Source organism: Myxine glutinosa, chromosome 1 (assembly GCF_964187855.1).
Source record: "Myxine glutinosa chromosome 1, kmMyxGlut1.1, whole genome shotgun sequence".
Lineage (NCBI taxonomy): Eukaryota > Metazoa > Chordata > Myxini > Myxiniformes > Myxinidae > Myxine > Myxine glutinosa.
Genome location: NC_136261.1, coordinates 314270889 through 314297971, shown reverse-complemented (window position 1 = coordinate 314297971; position 27083 = coordinate 314270889). Strand labels below are relative to the sequence as shown.

Genomic DNA, 27083 nt, shown 5'->3' with positions numbered 1-27083 from the left:
CGTTATTGGGCATCCTTCTCCAAAACATCTGCCAGTCTCTAAGCTCATTTATCAGTCCTGCGGGATGTTCCATGTCGTTTTTCCAACGCAACAGCTTCTGATGTCGGGCTGGAATGTCACAGGTATCGGCGATTATTGCAGATGGCATCAGCAGAAACAGATCACTACCTTCCCGATTTTCAGCACAGAATCGGGTGTCCATTTCCTGGCTGAGGTGGTCGAGAAATGGAATGGACATGTTTCTGAGGTAGAAGAGCAAGGGAGTGTTGGCGGCAGTGTTTGGACGATGGATTTGTCGTATTACAACTCTCAGCATTACATCCATGCCGTTGCGTTGAAGATGGGGGGGGGGGGGTGCGCGCACCGCCCCCCCCCCACCCCCTTGGATCTGCCCCTGAAAGAGCTTGAAAATGAATGAAGAGTGACTGGCATTTAACAGTTTGGCGTGGCACGACTGTTACTGCACCATCAATAATCATGTGTTGTGAATACACATTTGCAAAACAGCACAAGTGACAATGTGTGCCAAATAGTGTATAAAACCAACGAAAAGTTAACAAATAAAAGCACCAGTCAACCCCAAAAAGAAAAAAAGAAAAAAAAACTGCAAACGATTTCTTTTTTTTTGGGAAAAATAAATGAATAAATAAAAGACAACTTAAAGGTAACGATCCTCAACTTTTTTTTTTTCAACCATGTGTATCACCAATGGATTTTTGTGCTTTTGGCCTCTCAACAACCCTCTGTAGCAGTTAATGGGCCATGCAAATATTAGACAATAAAGGATAAACATTATTGCTAACAATAAATAAATAAATAAAAAGAAGAGGTTCAAATTGCAAGAGTAACACAAAAACAAACAGGCAAGTCGCCAACATTTCACAATACTAACTGAACAGGCAAATAAAAAATATATGGTAATAATAAATCAGAAAATTAAAAACGAACCTCAGTTCCTGAGGAAGCATTTCCTGGTCAAGAGTACGAGCAGGTGGACTTCCTTGTGGGAGGTTTCCTAGCACGTGTTAAAAAAAATGGAAAAGAAAAAATAAATAAAAAAAGTAAAGACTACAACAAACTGATAATTCAATCCAGCTTTGGGACAGCAATCAGTGTATGTTCACACCTTTTCAGAGCATTTTCGACAAATTCCAACATTCACAAACAGAGCCACCACCAGCATCTGGTCTCAACAAGCAATCAAAGCACATTCCATTTTATTACAGTAGAAGAATGAACAAGAACGGTACTCTGGCGTTGCGACGTCGACCAATATGCCTACACCCACATTATTACATCATTATATCTACTTGTACCAAGTTTGATTTAAATCCGTTCAGCTGTTCTAAAGTTATCACATTTTTACCTGACATAACCTTAGACCGAGCTTTGACCTCTTGGGGGCATAATCCAATCAGTTCATCTTTGCATCATATATACATATCCCAAGTTTGGTGAAAATCCCATGACTGGTTTAGCTAGGATTTGGCCATTTGACCTCAAAATCGAATCAGTTCATCTTTGCATCATAATACATGTACCAACTTTGGTCGAAATCCTATCACTGGTTCACAAGTTATGCGCTAACAGGATTTTCACCTAACTTGACCTCGTGATGCCAAAATATAATCAGTGCATTTCTACCTCATTACACATATCTACACCAAGTTTAACTTGGATCCCTTCAGCCATTATAAAGTTGTCATGGTAACAAAAACCTATCACGGACGGATGGACGGACAACCCGAAAACATAATGCCTCTGGCGACTTCATCGGCGGAGACATAGAAAGTAGACACCCACATTTTGGGAAGGACTGTGACTCACCAAGATACTTAGCACGCTCCTGAGAGCAACGGAGATCGTCAATGGCTTCTTGTAGAGAGTTCCGTTCCACCCTGAGGCGCTGAAGGCAAGAAACTAATGTTTAACAAACACAAACCCATCCTTCACACTTTTACTGGTACTATAGAACATCAGCAAGCCTGTGAAGCCAATTATTTTAGAAGATTTCATAAAAACATCTGTCAACAATTTCTTACAAGTGTAGGACAATACTTTGACAACTTCACATTCACAGAGGCCTGTAGTGACCACCATTGTCTAGAAATTTGCAAAACAAAGGTGCATCAACTCCAGAGGTTCACCAGCACGCTGCAAAGTAGATGATACCAATTACCTCCACCACCTAAAGTGGATGAAGGTTTTGTATTTGCCCATGTTTGTCTGTCTGTCTGTCTGTCTGAGCAGGATATCTCAAAAAGTTAAAGATGGATTCGGATGAAATTTAATGAACATGTTGGGTGTGTATCAATAATAAATTAATTAGATTTTGGTGAAGATTCCAATCCGGATAATATAATTTTGGAACCAAAAACCAAAAACCAAAACCAAAAACCAAAAACGATATATAGCACGATAAATCAAAATGTTAAGGACAGATCCGGATGAAACTTCGTGGCCGATTTAGGTGTGTGACAAGGATGAATTGACTCGATCTTGGTTAAAAACCCTAATTGGGACAAGATAATTTTTTTTTTTTAGAGATTCTTCACCATTGAGAGATGGGGCCAAAAACTATATATAGCATGATATTTAAAAAAGTTGTGGATGAGTAATGACAAAACTTGTTTTGAATGTCATGCTTGGGTGGAAGAAGAGCAATCCTTTTCCCCTCATCAGCATCATATATAGATCAATAAAATAGCTCTTTATAAGCAATCAATTTACGACTTGTATCATACCACACAAGTGCACATTTCTTTCAGGCTATTATTAAATAATAAACATGTCTCCCGCACACAACTATGATGTGACATAGTGGATTACAATTATGATGTTCAACACACCTCCTTCTCTTTATTCACAGTGTCCAAACGCTCTTGCAGCTTCTTGCACTCAAACTCGAACTTGTCAGCCCTTCGAGCCTCCATGGAAGCACGGTCCTGCACCTCTTCAATCTATTCAAAAACAACGGACATCACCATGCATAGAGAAAAACTATCATGGACAATGCAAAAAGTTCCTGTCACTCACAAAAAATGTCTTCTGCCCGTGAACAAAATGGCACGTCATTCACCTTTCATGAAATTCTTGCTTAAAATTTTTTCACCCTGATGAACTTGTTAGGCAGAAGAAAAATTATTTGAAGAAATTTAAAGGTGCCATTTGGTTGTAATGAAATTCCTGGTTATTTATAAATGGAAAATGGAAAATGGTTATTTATTATTGCACAATTAAAAGCTGAACTTTTGCTAGGATTTGTACCGACAGAAGCTAGGATTTGTAGAAAATTAAAAGATGAAAGACATGCGAACATCATATAACACTTCCTTTTTTGACCTTGTAACAGTCTGGATGGAAGATTATGTTGACGACATATATTGGAAAGCCTATTTCATTGTTGTCATTGACTTTATCAGTGTCACATGGGTACCAGAGGCAAAGTTATTTATATTGCATCAATGAACAAGGCCCAATATTGTCAACATGTTTCATACCATCGGACTATGGAATATCCGAATGAGTGACCTTCAGTGTTGTCAATTGAACATTTTTGTAATACAATTCACAAATGATGCTTTCAGAGACCCCAAACAAGTACTAGTTCATGGCTTACAAATCACGATTCTCTAATTTGAAGGCAAATATTTTCATACAAAGTTCCAATATCGATAAACTTGCATGCACGAGTACAGTTATCTCCTGCTTCACAAACGTCAGATTTAGGAACTTTCAACCGAGCAAACCAAAATTTTTGACACGAAATATTTGATTTATGATCTCAAAACACGACATCACAAACTTTTGCTCAACTTCAATCAACTTAGTTTTCAACTATGAATTCAAATGCAAAGATGATGTCAGTGTCACTTTCCCCAGTCTTTCCTGCACCATCACATTTGTGCTAAAGTCAGTATTAAAGTGCATTTTATTTACTCGATTGAAACGTTCTTGTGCATCACTGGATTCATCCATATACGAAAGGCTCCTAAAAGGAAGATAAGTGCTGTTCAAGGAGGGCCAGTTCTGCATCTTTCACTGATATACATCTTAGTATAATGTAGCAAACATATATGGTTATATATGTATGTATATTTGTAACCAAAACGTCTTCTTCTTCAAATATATATATAAAACCGAAAAACATGGCCCATGACTATATATTACGTACTGTCAATGTTGTTTGCATCCTGTCTATTAATTACGTACGTCTATTAATTGTGTACTGTTGGAATATACCTTTCGATCCTTTAGACTGCTGAGACCCCATAGATATTTGAAGACCGTTTAAGGTCCCCAAGATGCTCAAGACCAGCAAGACTGCTAAAGAACCATAAATCCCCCAAATAACCCAAAAGTCCCAAAAGTTTGGGGTTGTTATTTTTGCTATTTCCTATACGAGTGAAAGTAACCATATCAATGGCTAACTCTCTTAAAACCTTTTACAAACCACAACAAAATTATTAGCAGCCTTATCCGCTGGAGCTATTACGTAGCTATTATGTAGATCCAGGATGTCTTTTCAAACTAGGAGGATAACTTGTGCGGAAGGAGCACCATTTAGGCGATAATGTCACGAAATTGCTGAAATGCCGGGATCCTTCGTAATGCAGTTGCCTGTTCGGACACAATCACACTAAGCCAAACACATTTGCTGTAGTTGTTATTCAAAATCCCTTTCACCAATCATAACTCGCATTATACCTAAAGTACAAAAATCACGATAGAGGTGTGGGGGACCCCTTATCTGGCAACCCAAAAACCGAAAAGACCCGAAAAATGGAAGAATTTTGAAACTCAGCGGTCCTACAATTATAACCCTTTCATTCTGAACCATCAATTATTTGCAAGCCTTCTGAAAATTTAATCACCCCAATGAAAAGTTAATCAGCGGGGAAAAAACATATTGCGATAAAAGTGATGTTGCGCAATCACCAGAGACAAATCCATGAAGTGACATCTGATTTGGCATTGCGTTATGCTCTTTAGTTTTGTGCCCACAATTGTGTTTGTGCAATACCCCCTGCATCACAGTCATGTCAGTAACAAGCAAAAAGTGGAGTTGTTGCGGAAGCATGACGGTGCTTTGGTGAAACACCGGAGTGAGGAGCATGACATTGGTACATCGACGTTGTACAATCTAAAGAAACAAAAGGAGGAGATATTACAATTTTATGGCAAGAGTGATGTGCTCAAGCTAGTGGACAAAATAAAAGTGTTACATCAGTCGAAGAGCACCGACGTCGATAATGTATTGATGGAGTGGATAAGGCGGAAGGTTCGGAGAATTTTCCCTTGGATTGTGCAATAATCTCGAAAAGTGAAAACTTTTCATGTCCCATGCAACATATGGGTACTTGTCGTGACTTGTCTTTACATGAGCTGTAATTACTGTAGAAATACAGCAATCCCTTGCCAGACAAAGCCAATGAAGGAGGAGCATTTGGTAAGTGAATACATATATTTATTACTTGTTACTTGGGAAAGTTGAAGATTTTTCAAGTATATTGGTTGGTCTTGTGCGTTATTCTGTCTCTGTCTGTCTGTCTGTATGTCAGTCGCCTACAGGTCTCAATTTTCAACTGATCTTCACGACACTTCACCAAATGGTAGGGTTGGTCATAAGCAAGAAGCTTATTGTTTTTGGGGTCAAAAGGTCAATAGGCCAAAGGTCACCAACTTTGTCAAATTTCACAAATCCTCAATTTTCATCCGATTGGCTTGAAATTTGAAGAGGATTTGCATATCTGGTCACTGAATTCAACCCCCAATTATTTTTGAGGTTATAATGGGTAACTTATTTTAGGGGTTTCGCATGTATTGTGCTATTTATTGCATGACATATTTCTTGCTTTTTATTTATCTTCCCCAATATTGCTGCAAATTAATGGAAAAATATTTTCTGTATCATAAGTATTGTACACGATAGATACAAGGGGATCCGAAAATCTGGCAATTCCTGAAAAGCGGCAAGTCTACCTCCCGATGCTTCCTGGTAAGGGATCCCTGACCTGCACAACCAAAATATTGCATCGCATGAAAAGCTTGCAAATCAATATTCACAAGCAATCATCAACATGTAATCGATGCTCAACATGGAGATCTGTATTTACACTTAACAGATGAAAATGGTTTTGAAATTGCACTATTGACGCTGCCTTTTCACATTAGGATATGCACTTGGTGCTTATTTTGTTAACCAACACATGGTTTTCCAACTTAGGTTCGCCTCTTATCCCCTTCCTTCACCACTACACCTGCAAGCCGATTTGGAACCTGACTTTTTTGGATCCGGACATAACACCAATTATGAGCAATGACAGTGAATACATATTGTCGCGCGGACCCTTCGGTTAAGACCAGGGACCGCGGATGGACCAGAACAGATTTAACGGAGGCGACGACCAAACACGGATTTTGCTTATGTAGCGCGGGAAGAAGGGAGGTGGAAGCTGTGGTAAAAGCGCTTACCATGAGCGAACCGACGGCAGCTTCGATCCTGCAGGGAAATTAATGAACTCGAACAACAAGATTTAATGTACAAAAATAGAGATTTATTCCACGGAACCCAATAACAAGAATGCGACGGTAATCAAATAAACTAAATCCTATATTGGGATCCCACACACCGCACCTCGAATATGCACACAGGAATGGATGAAAGGAAAAGAATCGTCGTGTGGTGGAATGTGGTGCGTCTTAACTGTCCGTCATCTTGTCTCGACGCGACTCCAAGCTCCGCTGCACACCACGAGGTCCCTCGCTCCAGCACCACAGCACCGCGAAGGCCCGAGCCAACACCCACTCCAGGCTCCTCCTCGACCGCCCACGAGGTCCGTGCACCACTCTAAGCTCCAGGAGCATCGAGCACCGCTCCAAGCACTACGCGTCCAACGCCCTAAAAGCACCACGTGGCCCAAAGCACTGCCAGCGATCTCCACAAGAGGTCCACCGCGAGGGGAGACAGGAGAGAGAACAGCGTCTTGACGAGGAAAGCCACAGGGAGGAATGCGACTGCACCGCTAAGAGCCAAGTCCAAGTGAGCTGCTGCTCCGAGCCAAGCGCGTCCTTTTTATAACCTTCCCGGTGACGTCAATCTTGGCGCGCTCCCCAATCAGCGTCGCATAGCTTCCCGCCAGCCACCGAACCTTCCATCGACTTCCCTCCAATGAACAACCTCCTTCTTAGTTGCATCTTCGCGCCTCCCGCACTGGTTGGCTGGAGGTTCGCGCCTACCGCGCTGACCAATCACAGGCCTTCTGTGCATGTTGCTATGCAAGTTTGTGATGCGACCGGCGGCAGCCATCATCGGCGGTGTCCTGGCCTGGTTTCCTGTCCGTTTTCTTCCAAAGTCATTGTGAGGGAAGGGAACTTAATTAGTGTGCAATAAAGGGCCTATCTAAGTGTTTACAGGTGTGCGTTGCCATAAGGGACAAAGGTTTGATTACCAGGTGTGACACACAAGGGCTGTTATCTTTAATCCCTATCACTACCTAGCACACGAACATCCTGGTATGTTCACAGGTATACTCCTTAACCGACAAACCGGACTAAACACAGAACTTATTGCAGGGCAGATTCCCTATCGCGACAGACGAAGCATGTTACCTATTCAGATCTACCTGACTCTAGATATTGCTCTACCCGACCGACATAACAATATTAACACTGCTCCACTTTGGTACAAACGTTTTAGTGGCTGCAATTTTTACATTTTCTGTCTCGGGCAATATTTTGGAGCTGTATGAAGCATTGTGTTCTGGCAAACTTGTAGCGACCAATACCCTTAGTATGTTTCTCATTATTCTTTGCTGGTTTCAGAGGAAAGAAAGCATTTGTGCTGCATCTTTAAAATTAACATTCCTATTTTGTCAACTTGATGCGAGGAGGGTGTGGGGGAAGGGAAAATATTAATTGAACCGTTTGCTCCAATTACTCAAATTCAGACCTATTTGCACAACAAGGAAGCATCTTTCCCTCAATGCCAATCACATCTCACTCATGTGGGCACCTGTGACCAAAATCTCTCACCAAAGTCACAGCTGTTTGCATTTGTAAATGGGAACCTTTCCAGTTTGAAGCAGAGCTAATGTTTGCATTGGAATACAGAATGCTCTTTTGCCTATTCAAATGCAGTTTTAACAGCTAAAATTTTTTTGATATGAAGTATAAATATGAGAGGAACCTTCTCTATATTTTGGATTCAAATAGGCATTGGGATAGGCTTTTTGCCTTGCAGGCCTCTCTCCTCTATAATGATCATGATGATGCTCCAAAACAAAAATAAAAAGGGCAAAACTGGGTGATAAAACTAAAAAAAAAACTAACTGGATGGTTAGTTGGCTTGGCACACCTGCTTGGTCACTGGTCAGTGTTTGTGCCGATACCTTGCAGAATTTGGTTTAGCTGAGAAAACCGACTGGTATTATTGGCTGCTCTGCATTCCAAAAATGCAGTCATCCAGCCCATTCTGAACTGGCAGGTGAGCTTTCATATTTGTATTCCTGGCTGAAAATGGCTGGACTCAATAAATGAAAGTTGTTGGCTACAGCTGCCATAATGAGCACGAGATGTGATTGGAATCAAGGTTACAAATTAGGGATAGAACTTTGGATTATATAAAGAATCAATGTAGGCCTCTGGCAAAGGCAAGCTATTCTGTTCAGTCAACATGAAAATGTAAAATTGTACTGACTGAACAGTTAAGAAGCCATTCATTAGTTAAATGCAAATCCTAACTCTGCTCCAACTTGGCGAATAATTTTGTTTAGATATTTCCCTTTTTGTTTCATTCTTACGAGCTCTCCCAAATCCAATACAAAGATGATGTATCGGTTTATTCGATCAAAATAAAGATTTCATTGCCTGCCGTAGTTCACATGATAAATCGGTATTTACTCCATGCCAGTACCTGCTCTTTGAAGGCATCGAGCTGGGCACGCACTGCATTGGCACGCCGCAGGTCCTCCTCCAGTAGCACGGTGCTACGCACTTGTTCTGAATTCCGGTCTTCGAGTTCGCGGACCTGGCGTCGCAGGTCCCCAAGATCATCCAACTTGCGGCGGTACGACTCCACGGCAGCCTCCAGCTGGGTTACACGGTCAGACGAGTGCCTGTCATAGAGCAGACACAGTCATGGACAGAGTAAAACTCACCATTTTGGGGGAAAAAAAATGCACACTGAAGCAGGACAAGTTACAATACACAATCCTATTCATCAGAATAGGACAATCTTTCAACAAAGGCTTAATGCATTATAGGAACAAATCCTTATGATTACTCGAGGCGCTTCCTTGTGCATTGTACCCATCACGACTTGCTTCTTGCTAATGTGGGTCATGCTGCCGTGTGCCGGGAGCTGCCGTCTTGGCGCATGGACTGAGAATAATCCATGTACGTTAATTAATAATTTCTATAATAAACCTCATGTACCGCAGTTCCAGTGCCTCTTGGGGTTCTTCCTGGGGTTAAGGGGGAACGGGGGGGCTGACTGCTGCCCCCACAGCTGGCGCAGTCTCTTTTTTGGAAAAAAGTAACTCTGAATTACTTTACATTACTGTATTAGGAAAAAGGTTACAAAAGTGAATTGCTATATTGCAGAGACAAGAAGCAAAAATAAAAAAATGAAAATAATAATTGACTCAAATACACATTTTACCATCAATCTCAGGCTCTCTGTGCAACTTGTACATACATCACATGTAGGAAAGAAGACAGTAGATGTCAGTGTACTTTCACATGAATTATATACATTAGTAGGCAATGAACAAACACACATGGTAAATGGGATTTCAACTTGAATTCCTCTACATCATGAGCTAGTGCTAAGCAGTATGATTGCAATGCCAAAAGGTCAACTCTTTATCAATCGCCAATATTACCCCTAAAAGTGCAATAAATTTGGCACTAAAGTGCTATCTATGAAGAAGTAATGGCACCCAAGATTCACCTGATCTGAAAATAATAAAAGTTAAAATCCGATACCCCATACGCTGTAATGCCAAATAATCCCCTTAAAGTGCGCGATTCTTTTGCATTTTGTGTAAGAATCAATGTTTTTGTGAAGAAGTTTTTCACCAAAGTTCGGACCTTGACGGGACTACTCAAAAACTTTTATTTTCTTCTTATTCAGCCACTCCAGTCTGGCTTTTGCTTTGCGATTCAGATCGTTATCCTGCTGAAATGGGAATCTCCGACACAGTTTCAGATTCATGGCTGACAAGAAGGATTTCATCAAGGATTCTCCTGTACTTTGCACCATCCATTGTGCCTTCTATCCAGACAAGCTTTCCAGTCACTGCTGATGAAAAGCAGCCCCATAACATGATGCTGCCGCCACAATGCTTGATAGTAGGGATGGTGTTGACTGGCTGATGTGCAATGTTAGGCTTGCAGCAGACGTAACACTTTGAATTTAGACCAAAAAGTTAAATTATTGTCTTGTCCAACCAGAAAACATTTCTCCACATGCTGCAGTATCATCAAGATGCTTTTTTGCAAACTCCATACGAGCTTTGAGATGCATCGTTTTCAGTATAATGGCTTCTTTCTTGGCACCTGTCCATAAAGGTCAGCTTTGTGAAGGGAACGGGTATTGCTGATTGATGAACACTGACCTCCATTGGACATAGAGCCATGCAGATCTTTCAAAGTCATTGTTGGATTTACAGTGACGCACCAAACCAGTTTCCTGCTTGCACAGTTTGGATGGGTGACGTTATCTGGGTGGAGACTGTGGTATGATACATCTTTCCACTTGATGGACTTCACCGTACTCAAAGGGATAATGAGTGACTTTTAAATCTTCTTATCACCCTCAACTGAACAGATCTTCTCTACCACTTTATTTCTGAGGTCTTTGGAAAGCTCCTTGGCTTTCATGTATGTATGTATATATGTATCTATGTATGGATACCACATGGTCAAATGTATGTGGACAGCCATACATCACACCCGTATGTGCTCATCGAACATCTCATTCCAGAATCATGGGCATTAATATGGAGTTGGACTTTCTGGGAAGGCTTTCCACTAGATGTTGGAACATTGCTGCAGGCATTTGCTTCTATTCAGCCACAAGAGCATTGGTGAGGTATTGCACTGATGTTGGGCAATGAGGCTTGGCTCCCAGTCAGCATTCCAATTCATCCCAAAGGTGTTCGATGGGGTTGAGGTCAGGGCTCTGTGCAGGCCAGTCAAGTTCTTCCACACCGATCTCGACAAACCATTTCTGTATGGATTTCGCTTTGTGCACGGGGGCTTTGTCATGCTGAAACAGGAAAGGGCCTTCCCCAAACTGTTGCCACAAAGTTGGAAGCACACAATCGTCTAGAATGTCATTGTATGCTGGAGCGTTAAGATTTCCCTTCACTGGAACTAAGGGGCCTAGCCCGAACCATGAAAAACAGCCCCAGACCATTATTCCTCCTCCACCAAACTTTACAGTTGGCATTATGCATTCAGATAGGTAGCGTTATCCTGGCATCCGCCAAACCCCGATTCGTCCATCTGACTGCCAGATGGTGAAGCGCGATTCATCACTCCAGAGAACATGTTTCCACTGCTCCAGAGTCCAATGGCGGCATGTTTACACCACTCCAGCCTGCGCTTGGCATTGAGCATGGTGATCTTAGGCTTGTGTGCGGCTGCTCAGGCATGGAAATCCATTTCATGAAGCTCCGGACGAACAGTTGTTGTGCTGACGTTGCTTCCAGAGGCAGTTTGGAACTCGGTAGTGAGCGTTGCAACCGTGGACAGACTATTTGTATGTGCTACGCGCTTCAGCACTCGGCGGTCCAGTTGTGTGGCCTACCGTGAACTTGCGCGTGAGCTTGTGTGGCCTACCACTTTGCGGCTGAGCTGTTGTTGCTCCAAGACATTTCCACTTCACAATACCAGCACTTACAGTTGACCAGGGCAGCTCCAGCAGGGCAGAAATTTGATGAACTGACTTTTGGAAAGGTGGCATCCTATGACGGTGCCACATTGAAAGTTACTGAGCTCTTCGGTACGGCCCATTCTATTGCCAATGTCTATGGAGATTGCATGGCTGTGTGCTTGATTATATATACCTGTCAGCAATGGGTGTGGCTGAAACAGCTGAATCCACTAATTAGAAGGGGTGTCTGCATACTTTTGGCCATGTAGTGGATCTCCTCAGAGGAATGTGTAACAAAAAGATGCTCACAATGAAGTGTTGGTTTCATGTAAAATCTGGATTTGGTGCAACAAGCAAATGGATAAATAAAAAATACGTGCCAAATTTTTATTAAAAATTAAAAAGTTGGTGTACATATTTCACTGATTGACTTATGATCATACATTAGAAACGTTTTGCATACAAAATTAGCAGTTCAAAGAGCTGGGCAGATTACACGGTGCACTACAAAAAACATCGACAAAATCAACCACCACAAATCACTTGAGAATTCTATCCCTCTACACACCAACCTCAAAACATCCATTTCATCTTTCATGCTTTGAGCTTCTTCCGCAATGCTCAAAAGCTGTCGGTTCTTCTGATCTTGCAGCAGGGCCTCTCTCTCAAGTTCTTCACAGCGCACCCTGAACTCTTCACGACTCACTTCCACTCTGAAACAGAGGAAGCGTTCTTCTAAACTTTGTTCGGCACATGAATAGCAATATGACTCCCCGTAAAATGTTAAACATTCATGCACAATTATATTTCCACACGGTAATAAAGGTTATTGTGAGAATACAATTCATTTTTTGGACACAAAATCTGTACTCGTGGAAGAGCTAGGTGACAAGAGGCTAAAAGGGAAATGTACTGACAGTGGGGCCACAATTGGACGTAGCAAGCAAGGTAATGAACAAATGGGAAAGAAGAGAGGAGGGGAGGCAAGACAGTAACCTACAAGCAAGAGGGTTGGGTGAGGTAGGGTTAATAAAGATTACAGGTAGGGATGGGGGATGACATGAGATGATGGTGCACCACTTGCTTGAAGCCCTGGAGTGAAGAGTGCGAGTGAAGTGAACAGTCTCCAGAAGGCAGTTCCACAAACAGGAGAAAATAAGGCAGTTCTACAACCGGGAGAAAAGAGGAACAAAAGAATGAAGATGGGCGGAAACCCTGGATTTTGGAAGTTCAACGAGGAGGGGGGTTACTGGAAGAACGCGTGCATCATGCGGGAGTTGGGAAAGACCAGAGGGTTGAAACAGCAGAGGAATTAGACCACATGAGATGTTAAAAAAAGAAAAAGAAAAAAAAAAGCCACCACCCTATCACATTTGAGAGCAACAAGGCCTTGTACTTCAGATTGGTGACAAATATTCTTTGGTTGCATTTACAAACCCAACTGTATCTTACTTCACTCTACATCCTAATTAGCACAATGTGGCCAGGTAGGCCTCGACTCCCCTTTTATTCCTATACAGTATTTGCCTCATCAGGAAGGAAAGACTGTACTTTTTGGGGGGTAGAGGAGAGGGAGGAGCAAGGGAAGAATGAATAATAATTGTAAGTCATTTTTGACTTTGATGTATGATACTCTTTGCAGAGTTTTAGTGTTGCTGAAGCAGTTTCTCGGCAAGGGTTATACTGGATGGTTTGTCATTGCCTTCCCAGCGTTGTTTGTCCATGCTCTATCCTTTTAAATAGTGAGTGTCAAGGAAGCAGCAGTTAGCATTAAAAAAAGTCTTTGGTACAATTCAGCCGGGGTTTGAACCACTGACCTCCCAGACTCAGAGTGGACGCTCTAGCCATTACGCCACCGAGTGTGGATAACAAGCGTTGGGCCTAGGTCCCCCATCGGTGAAGTGATGAGTTGACAAAGTGGAAGACGCAAGGCGGCCATCTTGGATTTTGACGTGGCGACCCAATTTTCAATAGCGTTTTTCCTTATGCCTAGATACACCCACACACCAGATTAGAAGTTGGTACTTCGCTTATTTTTCAAGATATTCCGCTCACAAGGTTCAGACATACATGGCGGTGGCCATCTTGGATTTTGACGTGGGTTGCACCCACAAACCAAATTAGAATTCGGTCCTTCGCTTACGCACACACGCACGGAGGGGAAAACCACAGTCCCCCTTTCGTTCCACGGTGCGACGGGGGACAATAATAACAAGAAAGAGCAATCAGATTGCAAACCCTCGCCAGGACGTGTTTTCGGTGGATTTTAAGGCTTTTGTGTTAAAACGAATATGGCGGCCGAACCACGTTCCCGATGGTCATTTTTTTTTTTTTCTCCACCAATTTATCCACCAAGATGCTCAAGAAATTTAATCTTCATTGGATAAAGTTTTGTATTTGTCAAATTATGATGTCATAATGGAAGCACCTATGACATCATTAATATGTTATTCCACATGGAGAGTAGTTTACAATGAGTCATGTCTCAATTTTTCTATGCAGCGCTTTCGGAGATAGAGGTACAAGGTTTTTGGGGTTTTCCAACATGGCGCCCATACCACGTGACCTATGACATCCTAATTGTCATTAAAATATTATACAGGTGGAGGTGCACATACAGTCACGTGAAAAAGTAAGTACACCCCATGTAAAGTTTTGACTTTTTCAACATATTTCAACATACAGCTATTTGATCTTCATTTCAACAATATTGACAGATAAAGGTGATATAATATAACAAATATCATGAAACATTTACATTTTGTAGTCCATTGTATAATTTAAATAAACATAAATGCAAATTTCGCATGTGGAAAAAGTAAGTACACCCCTACATTTATCACTACTTCAAATACCTAAAATTAGAATCAGGTGCACCAGCTCAGGTGCAAATGATTAGAACATCGTTAGAGAGGATCTTGGCGGAACCTGTCTTATTTAAACCTCAAACATTTAGTTTGGTTTGCTCTTTGTTGTTGAAGTGTGCGGCGTCACCATGCCGTCACCATGCCGTCACCATGCCTGGCAAGTCGAGGCTGGGCGTGCCCGAGCGCTCTGGGCGAGCCCTGGAAAGGCGAGAGCGGGCATGCCCGGGAGGTTCGGGCGTGCCCGGGAACAGCGAGTCCGGGCATGCCCAGGAGAGGCGCGTCTGGGCCTGTCCGGACGAGCCCGGCATGGCGATCGCGCCCTAGCCGCGTCCTGGCAGGTGCAAGGCGATTGTGTACATTCAGCGGGAACCGCTACACACGCCCCTCCAGAATCGACCTGCACCGGCAGGGTCAATTTAAGGGGGGTCCGGATGACCCGGCCGAAGCGACCCCTGGAGGGTCGTGGGGGGGGGGGGGGGGGGGTCCGATCCGGTGGTGGGTGGTCGAGCGGGGGGAACTGTAGACGGGGGGCAGCCTCGCCGAGGAGGAAGGGCCAACCGTGGTGGTCGGTCGACGTCCACGTGCGCCGGTTTGAGGCGGTCCACAGAGATCCGGTCCGACCGGCCGCCAACGTCGACGACGAAGGACTTGTCACCCTGTCGCAGGACCTGGAAGGGCCCGTCGTACGGCGGCCGGAGTGGCCCCCGGTGCGCGTCATGACGCACAAAGACGTACTCCGCTGTGCGAAGCGCCGGGGGGACGTAGGACTGGGGGCCACCGTGGCGGGACGTTGGCATGGGGGCAAATCGGCGGGCGGACTCCTGGAGGTCCGAGCGATGGTGTGTGGCGGACCAGGGACTGGTAGCATCGGGCACGAACTCGCCCGGGACGCGGAGCGGCTGGCCGTAGACGAGCTCGGCGGCGGACACCGGGAGGTCCTCCTTGGGGGCCGTGCGGAGGCCCAAAAGGACCCACGGCAGCCGGTCGGTCCAACCGTCGTCCTGAAGGCCGGCCATGAGGGCGGCCTTCATGGAGCGGTGAAACCGCTCGCACAACCCGTTGGCTTGGGGGTGGTAGGCCGTGGTGCGGTGCAGCGTGACCCCCAACGAGCGGGCGACCGTGCCCCAAAGTTCGGACGTGAACTGTGGGCCGCGGTCGGACGAGATGTCCGCCGGTGCGTCGAAGCGCGCGACCCAGGTGGCGATGAACGCCTGCGCCACGTCGGCGGTGGTGGTGGAGGTGAGGGGCACGGCCTCCGGCCACCTGGTGGTCCTGTCCACCATGGTGAGCAGGTGGGTGAACCCCCGCGATGGGGGCAGGGGACCCACCAGGTCCACGTGGACGTGGTCGAAACGCCGTGCAGGCACGGTGAAAGGTGCTAGCGGGGCCTGGGTGTGGCGGTGGACCTTGGCCCGCTGGCAGGCCGTGCAGGCATTGGCCCAGTCGCGGACGTTCCGTCGAAGGCCGTGCCAGACGAAACGCGCCAACACCAGCTTCTGAGAAGCTTTCCGGCCCGGGTGAGAAAGGCCGTGGATGGAGGCGAAGATGCGGCGCTGCCAGGAAACGGGCACGATGGGGCGAGGCTGGCCCTGGGAGACGTCGCAGAGCAGGACGGTGCCCGCGAACGGGATGTCGGTCAGGCGGAGGCCCGTGTCCGCCGCCCGGAGGGCCTGCACCGAGGTGTCGGTGGTCTGGTCGGCCGCCATGAGCGCGAAGTCCACACCGAGGTGGACCACGTTCGCGCTGGCCCGAGAAAGACAGTCGGCCACGGCGTTGTCTTTGCCGGTGACGTGCCGGATGTCCGTGGTGAATTCCGACACGGCGGAGAGGTGGCGCTGCTGGCGGGCCGACCACGGCTCCGTGACTTTGGCCATTGCGTAGACCAACGGCTTGTGGTCGACGAAAGCCGTGAACGGGCGGCCCTCCAGGAGGTGTCGGAAATGGCGAATGGCCAGGAATAGACCGAGCAGCTCGCGGTCGAACGTGCTGTATTTTAACTCGTTCGGCCGGAGCTGCCGGCTGAAAAAAGCGAGTGGCTGCCAAACCCCGTCCACCCATTGTTTATGGACGGCGCCCACCGCGTAGTTGGAGGCGTCCGTAGTGAGGGCGATGGGCGCGTTGAGCACCGGGTGAGCCAGCAGCGTTGCGTCGGCGAGGGCCCGTTTTGCGCTCGTGAAGGCCGCGTCCATGGCCGCGGACCAAACGATGTCATGCTTGGCCGGCTTGCCCCGGAGGGCCTCGTAACGGGGCCGCATGAGCTGAGCAGCGCGGGGCACGAATCGGTGATAAAAATTCACCATGCCGAGGAACTATTGTAGGGCCTTGATGGAACGGGGACGCGGGAACGTGGTGATGGCCTCGACCTTGGTCGGCAGCGGCACGGCCCCGGTCTTGGTGATGCGGTGGCCCAAAAAGTCAACGGTCGTCGTACCGAAGTGGCATTTGGCCGGGTTGACAATTAAGCCGTGCTCGCTGAGGCGACCGAACAGTGTTCGGAGGTGGAGGAGGTGCTCGGTGCGGGACATGCTGGCGACGAGGATGTCGTCCAGATAGACGAAAAGAAATGGCAGGTCGCGCAGCACGCCGTCCATTAAGCGCTGGAACGCCTGGGTCGCGTTCTTGAGGCCAAACGGCATCCTCAAAAATTCGAACAGGCCGAACGGCGTGATGACGGCCGTCTTCGGGACGTCGGCCGCCCGGACAGGTACCTGGTGGTATCCCCGTATCAGGTCAATTTTGGAAAATATGACCCGTCCCGCCAAACGGGCGGAAAAGTCCTGGATGTGCGGGATCGGGTACCTGTCGGGGGTGGTAGCGTCGTTGAGGCGGCGGTAGTCACCACACGGGCGCCATCCGCCCCCCGGCTTTGGCACGATGTGCAGTGGTGAGGCCCACGCGCTATTGGAGCGCCGCACGATGCCGGGGTGCTCCAACGCGTCGAACTCGGCCTTTGCCACGGCGAGCTTGGCCGGGTCGAGGCGGCGGGCCCTGGCGTAGACCGGCAGGCCCGTAGTGGGTATGTGGTGCTCGATCCCATGCCACACTGCGACGGCCGAAAACGTCGGCCGCGTGAGGGCCGGGAATTCTGCGAGCAGGCGAGCGAACTCGTTCGCCGTCGGGAGGGCGCACGCCAGTTCGGTCGGCGCGGAGCTGCTCATCGTGCACGCCAGGGAGCTGAAGGTCTCGGCGTTGACAAGGTGACGACGTTTGACGTCGACCAGCAGCCCGTGCGCGCAGAGGAAGTCGGCGCCCAGCAAAGCCATGGGGACGCAGGCGGTCACAAAGGTCCACTGAAAGCGCTGGCTGCCGAAGCAGAGGGTGACGTCACGCGGGCCGAAAGTGCGTATGGCCGAGCCATTAGCAGCGACCAAAGACGGGCCGCAAACAGCGTCCCGCCTGTCCTGCTCGGCGGCGGGTATGACACTCAGTTGGGCGCCGGTGTCACAAAGGAAACGCCGCCCGGACGCTTTGTCCCGAATAAAAAGCAAGTTGCCCGAGTGGCCGGCGCTCATGGCTGGGAATGAACGCCGGCCCGGCCGTTTCCCGACTTGCCGAAAGTGCACGGGGGTCGGCACGTCCGAGCCTTGTGTCCGAACCTGGCGTGGCAATAACACCACGCCTGGTCAGGTGGAGGCCCCGGCCGTCGTGTCGGAAGCGGTCGGTGCGGCGTGGCGGCCGCCAGTTGCACCGGCAGTTCGGCCTCCAACCGCGCAGGGCGCTCGGGCGTCGCCTCGGACGGCGGCAGGCTCCAGGTAGCCGCGCCGATGTGTTGGCCCGCCGAGGTGATCTTATCGGCTTCCCTGGCGAGGGCGCGGGGATCGGTGATCGACGTGCCAGCCAGGGCGAGGCGTACCGGGTGAGGCAGCTGGCGAAGGAACAGCTCGCGGAACAGAAAATCCGGAGTGTGCTCACCGAGCAACGAGAGCATATAGTCCATGCGCTCGGACGGGCGCGTGTCGCCGAGCTCGGGCAGGTCGAGCAGGCGCCGTGCGCGTGCCGCCGGTGAGAGGGCGAAAGCGTCGAGGAGGAGCGTCTTCAGCGCGTCATACTTGTCGGCAGCCGGCGGGTGCTCGAGGAGGCTCAGGGCGCGGGTCGCGGTGGCGGAACCGAGCGCTGCCACGACCTGGTGGAAGCGGATGTCGTCCGCGGTGATGCCTCGCAGGGCGAACTGGGAGTCCGCCTGGGCGAACCAAACAGCCGCGTGAGCCTCCCAGAAGGTAGGCAGTTTAAGAGTCACTGCCGTGTCCATGTCGGTCGGTCACCAGTGAAGGAGCTGCGCTCCAACGCGAGTCGAAGGAATTGACGCGACCAAAGACGGAATTCGTCCGAGTTGCTTTATTGAAACAAAACAGCTCAGGTATTCTGAAAAGCCCGTTTATCGGGCAGCAATATATATACACATTTATGCCCAGGCGTTTGCCCGGGAAAACCGAGACCGGGCATGCCCGGGTGTCAAGGGCGAGTCCTGGAAAGGCGAGTCTGGACATGCCCGGGCGTCCTGGACGCGGCCTGGCAAGTCGAGGCTGGGCATGCCCGAGCGCTCTGGGCGAGCCCTGGAAAGGCGAGAGCGGGCTTGCCCGGGAAAGACGAGACCGGGCATGCCCGGGAGGTTCGGGCGTGCCCGGGAACAGCGAGTCCGGGCATGCCCAGGAGAGGCGCGTCTGGGCCCGTCCGGACGAGCCCGGCATGGCGATCGCGCCCTGGCAGGTGCAAGGCGATTGTGTACATTCAGCGGGAACCGCTACATTACTGTGATTCACGATGAATCGAAAGTGCAAAATGACCCAAACAAGTTCTGCTATATCTGTGGTAAAGTGACCATGCCAGACCGGCAGTCTAACATCACACGTTTTGTAAGAAAAAGCTATCACGCATACTTTGGAATGAAACTTGGTGACCAGGACAAAGCCTTTGCCCCTCACATATGCTGCAAAACATGCGGTGAGAGTCTGCGGCGCTGGAGCCACAAGAAGATTGAGTGTCTGCCTTTTGGTATCCCAATGGTGTGGAGGGAGGGAAGAGATCATACTAATGACTGTTATTTCTGTATGACAAACCTACAAAGTGAGTTTATCAATTTTGTTTGAGTTTAACTTTATGTTTAATAAATTCCCAAACATTCTAAATTGTTTAACTTAATATATCATGTCACCCCCTTGACGGTATGTCTATCTCTTTCATTTTAGGCATAAATCGAAAAAACAAGCAACACTTAAAGTATACAGACGTGCCATCTGCCATTAAACCAGTGCCTCATGGACCAGGAATTCCAATTCCAGCACCGCCCGAAAATTGCAGACATTCGGCGTCCAATTCCGATGAACAAATGGAAGATGGTGACATATCATATCTGGTACATATCAACCTACGGGCGAGACAAGTCAACCCAAACTCTTTAACCAAGCGGAGTTGAATGATTTGACACGAGATTTGTGTTTGTCCAAATAATCTGCTCAGTTGCTAGGGTCACGACTTCGTGAAAATCATTTGTTAGCTCCTGAAACTACATTCTCCTGGTACCGCAGCCACGAAGAAGAGTTTCGAGAATATTTTAGTTCGGACGATGAAGTTTCTCTGGTTTACTGTAGCAACATCACCGGCCTCATTGCAGCTATGGGTTTAGCATATGATCCTACAGAATGGCGGCTCTTCGTCGACTCCTCAAGTAGAAGCTTGAAAGCAGTACTACTCTTCAATGGCAACAAGATCGCGTCTGTTCCGGTGGGTCACTCGGTACAGATGACTGAGAACTATAGTAACATGGAGCATTTGCTAACTGCTTTGAAGTACAAAGATCACAATTGGATGATTTGCGGAGACCTAAAGGTATGTTGGTGTCAACCTAGTTACATATATTTTTCTACTTTATTTATTGAAATATTCTTAACATGGATTAAAATATATATTTTTAATTAAACTGGAATAACAAATTTTAAAACAAATATGTGTGTTCTTTATTTTTATTTATAGGTTGTGTCCATGGTGCTGGGTCTACAAGGCGGCTACACCAAATACCCCTGCTTTCTCTGTCTGTGGGACAGCCGAGCAGACAAGCAGCACTATGTACAACGCAACTGGCCAGAAAGATCTGGCCTGGAACCAGGTTCCCACAACGTTGTGTCACACGCTCTTGTGAATCCTCAGAAGATTCTACTTCCGCCACTGCACATCAAGCTCGGACTTATGAAGAATTTTGTCAAACTTTGACAACAAACGGAACATCTTCTCTTCTGGACTTGGTTATGACTAACTTCCCTGAAAATGTCTGCTGCTCTTCTTCTGCTCCGATCGGATCATCTGATCATGTCCTTGTTAAAGTGGACATCTCTCTGACCATCCTCAGGGAGCCTGCTCAGCGTCGACGAGTCTGGCATTTCACTCAGGCCAACTGGCACGGTCTTCAAGCAGCCATCAATCATCTGGACTGGTCTCCCATCTCTACCACCTCTGACATCAACTCATCCTGGGAATTCTTCCAAAGTAAATTGCTCTCTCTCATGCACAGATTTATCCCATCTCGTCTTCAGTTGTCATACCCTTCCTCCCGTCCATGGTACACGGCATCTTGTGGTGAGGCTGTTGCCCAGAAACAACTTGCCTTCGTCTCCTGGAAAGCAAATCCAACGGAAGGAAATCTCATTTCCTTTCACAAAGCCCGAAACAAGTGTGTGTCCACCCTCAGGAGAGCCAGGAAACAATATCTCTCCGTTCTCAAGACCGAACTCTCTTATCTGTCTCCCTCTTCCAAATCCTGGTGGCGTCTGGTCAAATCCGTTTCTGGTGTTTGTTCCCCCTCCATCCCCTCCCTTACCTCAAACGGCTACACAGCTGACTCTGCACGTGAAAAAGCTGAATGCCTCAACTCTGTGTTTGCCTCTAAATCTTGTGTCCCAAACCCATCCCTCTCTGTACCCACCATACCCAGTCGTACCCTGCTGCTCCTGGACTCCGTGTCCTTTCCTCCTGACAAGGTGGAAAAGTTTCTGTCAACCCTCGACTCTGATTCTGCAACTGGACCCGACGGCATCAGCCCACGGGTCCTAAAATCCTGCTCTGCTGCTCTATCTCACCCTCTCTCTGTTCTCTTCACCTTCTCTTTTGCTCAAGGTCAACTGCCATCTGCTTGGAAATCAGCGAACATCACCGCTTTGCACAAAAAAGGTGCAAAAACAGATCCTAGCAACTACAGACCAATCAGCCTTCTCCCAATTATCAGCAAAGTCATGGAATCCATCATTGCTTCGGATATGAAATCTTTCCTCTTCTCCAATGGCTTGATCTCTGATCATCAATTTGGTTTCAGACCAGGTCACTCTACTCTGGACATGCTGCTTCTGCTGTCTCAACAATGGATGGAGGTCCTCAATGCCAAACAGGAAATTAGAGCCGTCTCCCTCGACATATCACGTGCCTTCGACACGGTCTGGCACCCCGCTCTGCTCACCAAACTCTCCTCCTTTGGTATCCATGGAAATCTCCACGCATGGCTGGCGGACTTCCTCTCTAGTCGTCGTCAACGTGTGGCCCTGAATGGGTTTCTCTCATCTCCTCTTCCTGTTCAGGCTGGAGTTCCCCAAGGCAGTGTTCTGGGCCCCGTGCTTTTTCTGGTCTTCATCAATGATCTCTCTGACTCTCTCGAAAATCCTCTCTATCTCTTTGCTGATGACTCCACTCTCTGCCGCTCCATTCCTCTTCCCTCAGATCGGCAGTCTGCTGCCTCCTCACTCTCTGAAGACCTGGACAAAATCACAGACTGGTCAAACAAGTGGAACATGTCTTTCAATCCTGACAAATCTCACACTCTTACTATGTCTCTCCGAAAAGATCGACTGGACAACCCTCCCATCTACTTTCTCAACAATCCTCTCCAAGAAGTTCTGTCTCTCAAGATTTTGGGTCTCACTATCTGCCATGATCTTTCTTGGGAAAACCACATTTCCAAGCTGGCCTCCAAAGCCAGTCGCCGACTGAGCATCCTCCGTCGTGCGACGTCCTTCCTCGGCACACCTGAGCTCCTCACCACATACAAGGCTTTCATCCGCAGCTCAATGGAATACTGTTCTCCCCTATGGGCCGGTGCTCCTGCCTCACACCTAGCTCGGCTTCACGCTGTTGAAACCAAAGCTTTCAGAATTATTGGAATCTCCCGCGATGAAGCTATCTCTGAGGGCCTTTCACTCACTCACCGCAGGCAGGTAAGGTGGTCTTTCTGTCTTCTACCGACTCCTCTCCGGCCTTGCACCCCCAGCTCTCTCTGTGCTCTGTCCCCCAAATATTCCTACAGGTCGCACAAGATCTGCCAGCAACCCTCTGATGGTTAAACTGCCGAAATCTCGGCTCTCTGCTCACCTTCACTCTTTCATTCCTCTTTTCTCCTGCCTCTGGAACAAACTCCCTCACTCCCTTCAATCCCACTCCTCCCTCCAGGTCTTTAAAACAGCTGTTCACCACCATCTCTTATCTTCCCCCATCCAAAACCTTGATCTTTTCTACCCCCGCTAATTCACCCCGGATCCACCTTGTTTGAAATTCCAACTTCTTTCCTGGAAGTCCTGGCAGTGTCCATATGTTTTATACCTCTCCCACCGCCCCCTTCCCATGCCCCCCCCCCAAAGCCCTCACCCTCTCTCAGATCTCTCGATGTCTCCATGTCTCTCGGTCCCTGCTCTCAAATGTTGTGTTTGTGTCCTTCCCCCTCTCTCCCCATCTTGTCTACCGCTCCCGATGTTATATGTTTTATGTGTCGGTTTGTCTTTCTGTGTGATTAATGTTCGCTCTTTCACGAGCCTCGATCTTGTATACAAAAAAAAAAAAAAAAAAAAAAAGCACTGAACAAAGAAGGTCGAGCTTTCGCTTTCCTGAACAAGAAATTTCCTCGCGTAAGTGAGGCCAAACTGAAAGCAGGCATTTTTGATGGCCCTCAGATCAGGGAGCTTATGACAGATCCTAAATTCGACTAAAGTATGGAGAGCAATGAGAGGAATGCCTGGCTCTCATTCAAATCCATTGTGACGAACTTTCTGGGCAATCACCGAAGTCCAGAGTATGAATGTGTTGTGTAAGGGCTCCTGCAGAGCTTCCAGGCTCTTGGTGCACGCATGTCCATAAAGATGCATTTTCTCAGCTTGCATTTAGACTACTTTCCGGAAAACTGTGGTGATGTCAGCGAGGAGCAAGGAGAACGGTTTCACCAGGATATTCGAGTGATGGAAGAGAGGTACCAGGGCCGATGGGATGTCAACATGCTTGCAGACTACTGTTGGTGCCTCAAGAGAGATGTTACAGATGCGACACACAGACGAAAATCTTTGCGAAAGCCATTTATTCCGCATTAATTGTTTTCCTTCGTCTTTTTAATGTTGAATTTCACATTAACGGTACTTGTGCGTCATTTTATATATAGTTTGTACATTTTCTGTCAATGTAAGTCTGATTTTTAATTTAAAAAATGCTAATTAAAAAAACAAAAATTTTGATTATTTTTTTCCCTTAAAATTGAGATAGCATAAAAACTTGACCTGATTGAGCGAAATGAGATACATTTCTAAATTCAGCATGCAAAAAGCATGTAAGAACCGTTGAGAAAACCTAGACCTCTGAAATGATGCAGACCAGTGATTTGTGTCCATCTCCCATAGCCATAGAATACTAGAGTTTGGTGAAAATAACAATAAGAACCATGTTGTTACTCTACTGTTGTTGTTGTTGTTGTTGTTACTGTGGTATTCTATGGCTCTGGCTCTGGCTCTGCCCACCCCACCCCTCTCTCCCCTCCCCAAGACCACCAGCAAAGAAAAAAACAAAAAAAACAAAAAACAAACACCCCTATACACTAATTGGGGTCATGCTAATCCTATGTAGCAAGTCTGGATGTAATCGGCCCAGAACATAGGAAGAGTATCGTGCAAAACACACCGGTCCATGAATTATCGCAAGGGTTGTTCCCTCTGCTCAGAGCAATGAAACAAAATGGAAATATGGGTGAAGGGAGAGGAGAATAAAATAAATTCTGCAGGACGAATACCTTTACCGACCAAACCTCAGCATGCTTGTTCACAACACAGCTATAACGTTGAAGCACTCACTCTCTCACATATCATTCTCTGTTCATAATTTTTTAAAATGTTTGACAAATGAATTAGTTAATCATACTACATACAGTACATACATATATACACAGACACATCTACATCTACACATGTACACATATACATACATCTAGCAAGGGTACCCAGTGTTGCCCGGTGCTCATCTAATCTTGGCATTTTGAAGAAATCAAATTGGTTTTTTTCCTATTCTATGGTGGGGGTCTAAAACACTTCCCTACACCCACTAAGGAATGTGGTTGGGATCATGTAATACTACCTTTCACTCAATAACAAAGGCTTAGACACTAGAACGATTTTAAAATATCACAGAAAAAAAAATTCAACTTTTTTTTTTTTCCCCCAAAAAAATTCAAAATAAAATTGTCTAAAACACCTCACAGCACTCACTGATGAACCTCTGAAAGTTTGAAGAAGGTCTGTTTCGCCATCTCTGAGGAAAACGGTGATGCAGACACAAATATCTCATAGTATAAATTAGAAAAGTGTGTTTGTTTGACTTTGATGCACTCCCAAAGTGATGGACAGAATAAGTTGAAAACTGGTGGCTGTTACTTGGGATCTGCACGGGAAGGTTTTAGGTCAGAGTTTTTTTTTTCCCCCATAGCACTTAGTTCGGGAAGAGGGAGGGGGGAGTGGAAAAGGGGAAGGGGTAGGGGTTGGTGGGAGCACCCTAATGCTCTCCATGTAAATGTGTACTGTGTATTGTCACTCCCATGTATTAAAAGTACAGTAATCCAATCCAATTCTGTGGGATTTGCAGATGGGTTATTCGCTAGATTTCAGCTAGATTTATAATTTTTCAGAGCTTAAGAATCCATGGGAGACGATCAACTTGAACAAATTGCACAAACACATTTCAGTAGACTTAATACTGTCAATGATTCTGCCGCTCTGAACAAGCAGTCAGCCTCATAACTCTCAATTTAGCAACAAAGCCTCTGGTGTATTGACAGTAATGACAGACAAAAAGTATAGGATCTACTACAATAAAAAAGTCATGCCATGTTAGTTGCAGTCAATCAGTGTCGTGTATACCAGTGATCAATCACTACCAATGGGGCAATGAAAAGTACAACACGGAGAACGTCTGAAAATAAATACGTCTGAAAATGTAATTCTTTGGTTGGTGAAATAGCCCACACTAAATGGCAATCACCAATGGATCGGCCCATCGTGTTGTGAAGAATGTGAACACTTGTGTCAATTCCTGACTAAATAAGCACGCCATGTGATCCTTCTCTCATCCCAATTTTTTGATAGGTTATCTCTATAGACTATATCGATGGAGTGATTACAATGCAGGACAAATTTGTAATGCGTCACTTGTGATCCAGGTGTGCACTTCTTTGACAGTCTGAAACACATTAAAACAGTCGTGTACTAAGGTGCAAATGAAGATTTAAATTCACGGTGGAATGCTTGATGTACGAGTTGTGCCAAGGCTGACTTGGAGCCTCATGTTACATGTACGAGGTAACAAAGTGAACCTCGCACAGCATTCAGATGAGGTCACATGTTGCCACCACTCCATTGCTAATAAAGGTGTGGCGGTATTACAATGTGTCGGTTATGAAATTCCAATCGTTTTTATTCCTCCACCTGCAACTCCAAACTAGAACACTCGGGAGAGTGCATGCCTCCATCAGACTGAACAGTTTACGTTTTGTATCCCACCGATAGGCCCGATCTGCATCCCGCCTTAACCAAAATCAATTTGTCTTGTTCTCATCAACTAACCAACTCATCCACCAAGTTTTGTCACAACTCTTCCACAACTTTTTGCGATATCATGCTCACAGACTAACAGGAGTGAAAACACAACTTCCGTCCACCTTCAGTGATGGAGGCAACTAATCCTCAAATAGATGGAACACTATCAATGAAGGTACTATTCAAAACAGAATGAGCTGCAGCATGCCCATAATGTTGTTGTAATGTGCATGCCTGAGGCTCAATTCTATAGCTGACTAAGATGTATGTACAAAAAGGAAAAAAAGCTTCCCATCAACATAAATGTCATCACAGACAAATGTCATCACAGACACATATAGAAGGCTATGTGACTTTGAAATGACAGGTTTTTTTTTTTAAGGCATACATACTAGAACAGTTAAGAATAACATGAAAGCACAAAGTGAACCACAAATAAATTTCTCAGGAATAACTAGAGTTAAAATGATGGGGAAAATACATGAAATGAGTTCCTTATTATTAACCCGCACCTTT

At 46.5% G+C, this 27083-nt stretch overlaps 1 protein-coding gene across 1 annotated transcript in view; it reads right to left on the bottom strand.

Moving 5' to 3' along the window:
* The window catches only part of LOC137414592 (protein Hook homolog 3-like), a 125800-nt gene that overhangs the window by 17941 nt on the left and 80776 nt on the right, over positions 1-27083 (bottom strand). Inside the window, exons 10-14 of the mRNA XM_078769095.1 lie at positions 12454-12594; positions 8915-9116; positions 2850-2960; positions 1828-1906; positions 949-1015 (exon numbers count right to left, since the gene is read on the bottom strand). Of these exons, the coding sequence (XP_078625221.1) occupies positions 949-1015; positions 1828-1906; positions 2850-2960; positions 8915-9116; positions 12454-12594 (600 nt within the window). The remainder of the gene's footprint in view (positions 1-948; positions 1016-1827; positions 1907-2849; positions 2961-8914; positions 9117-12453; positions 12595-27083) is intronic.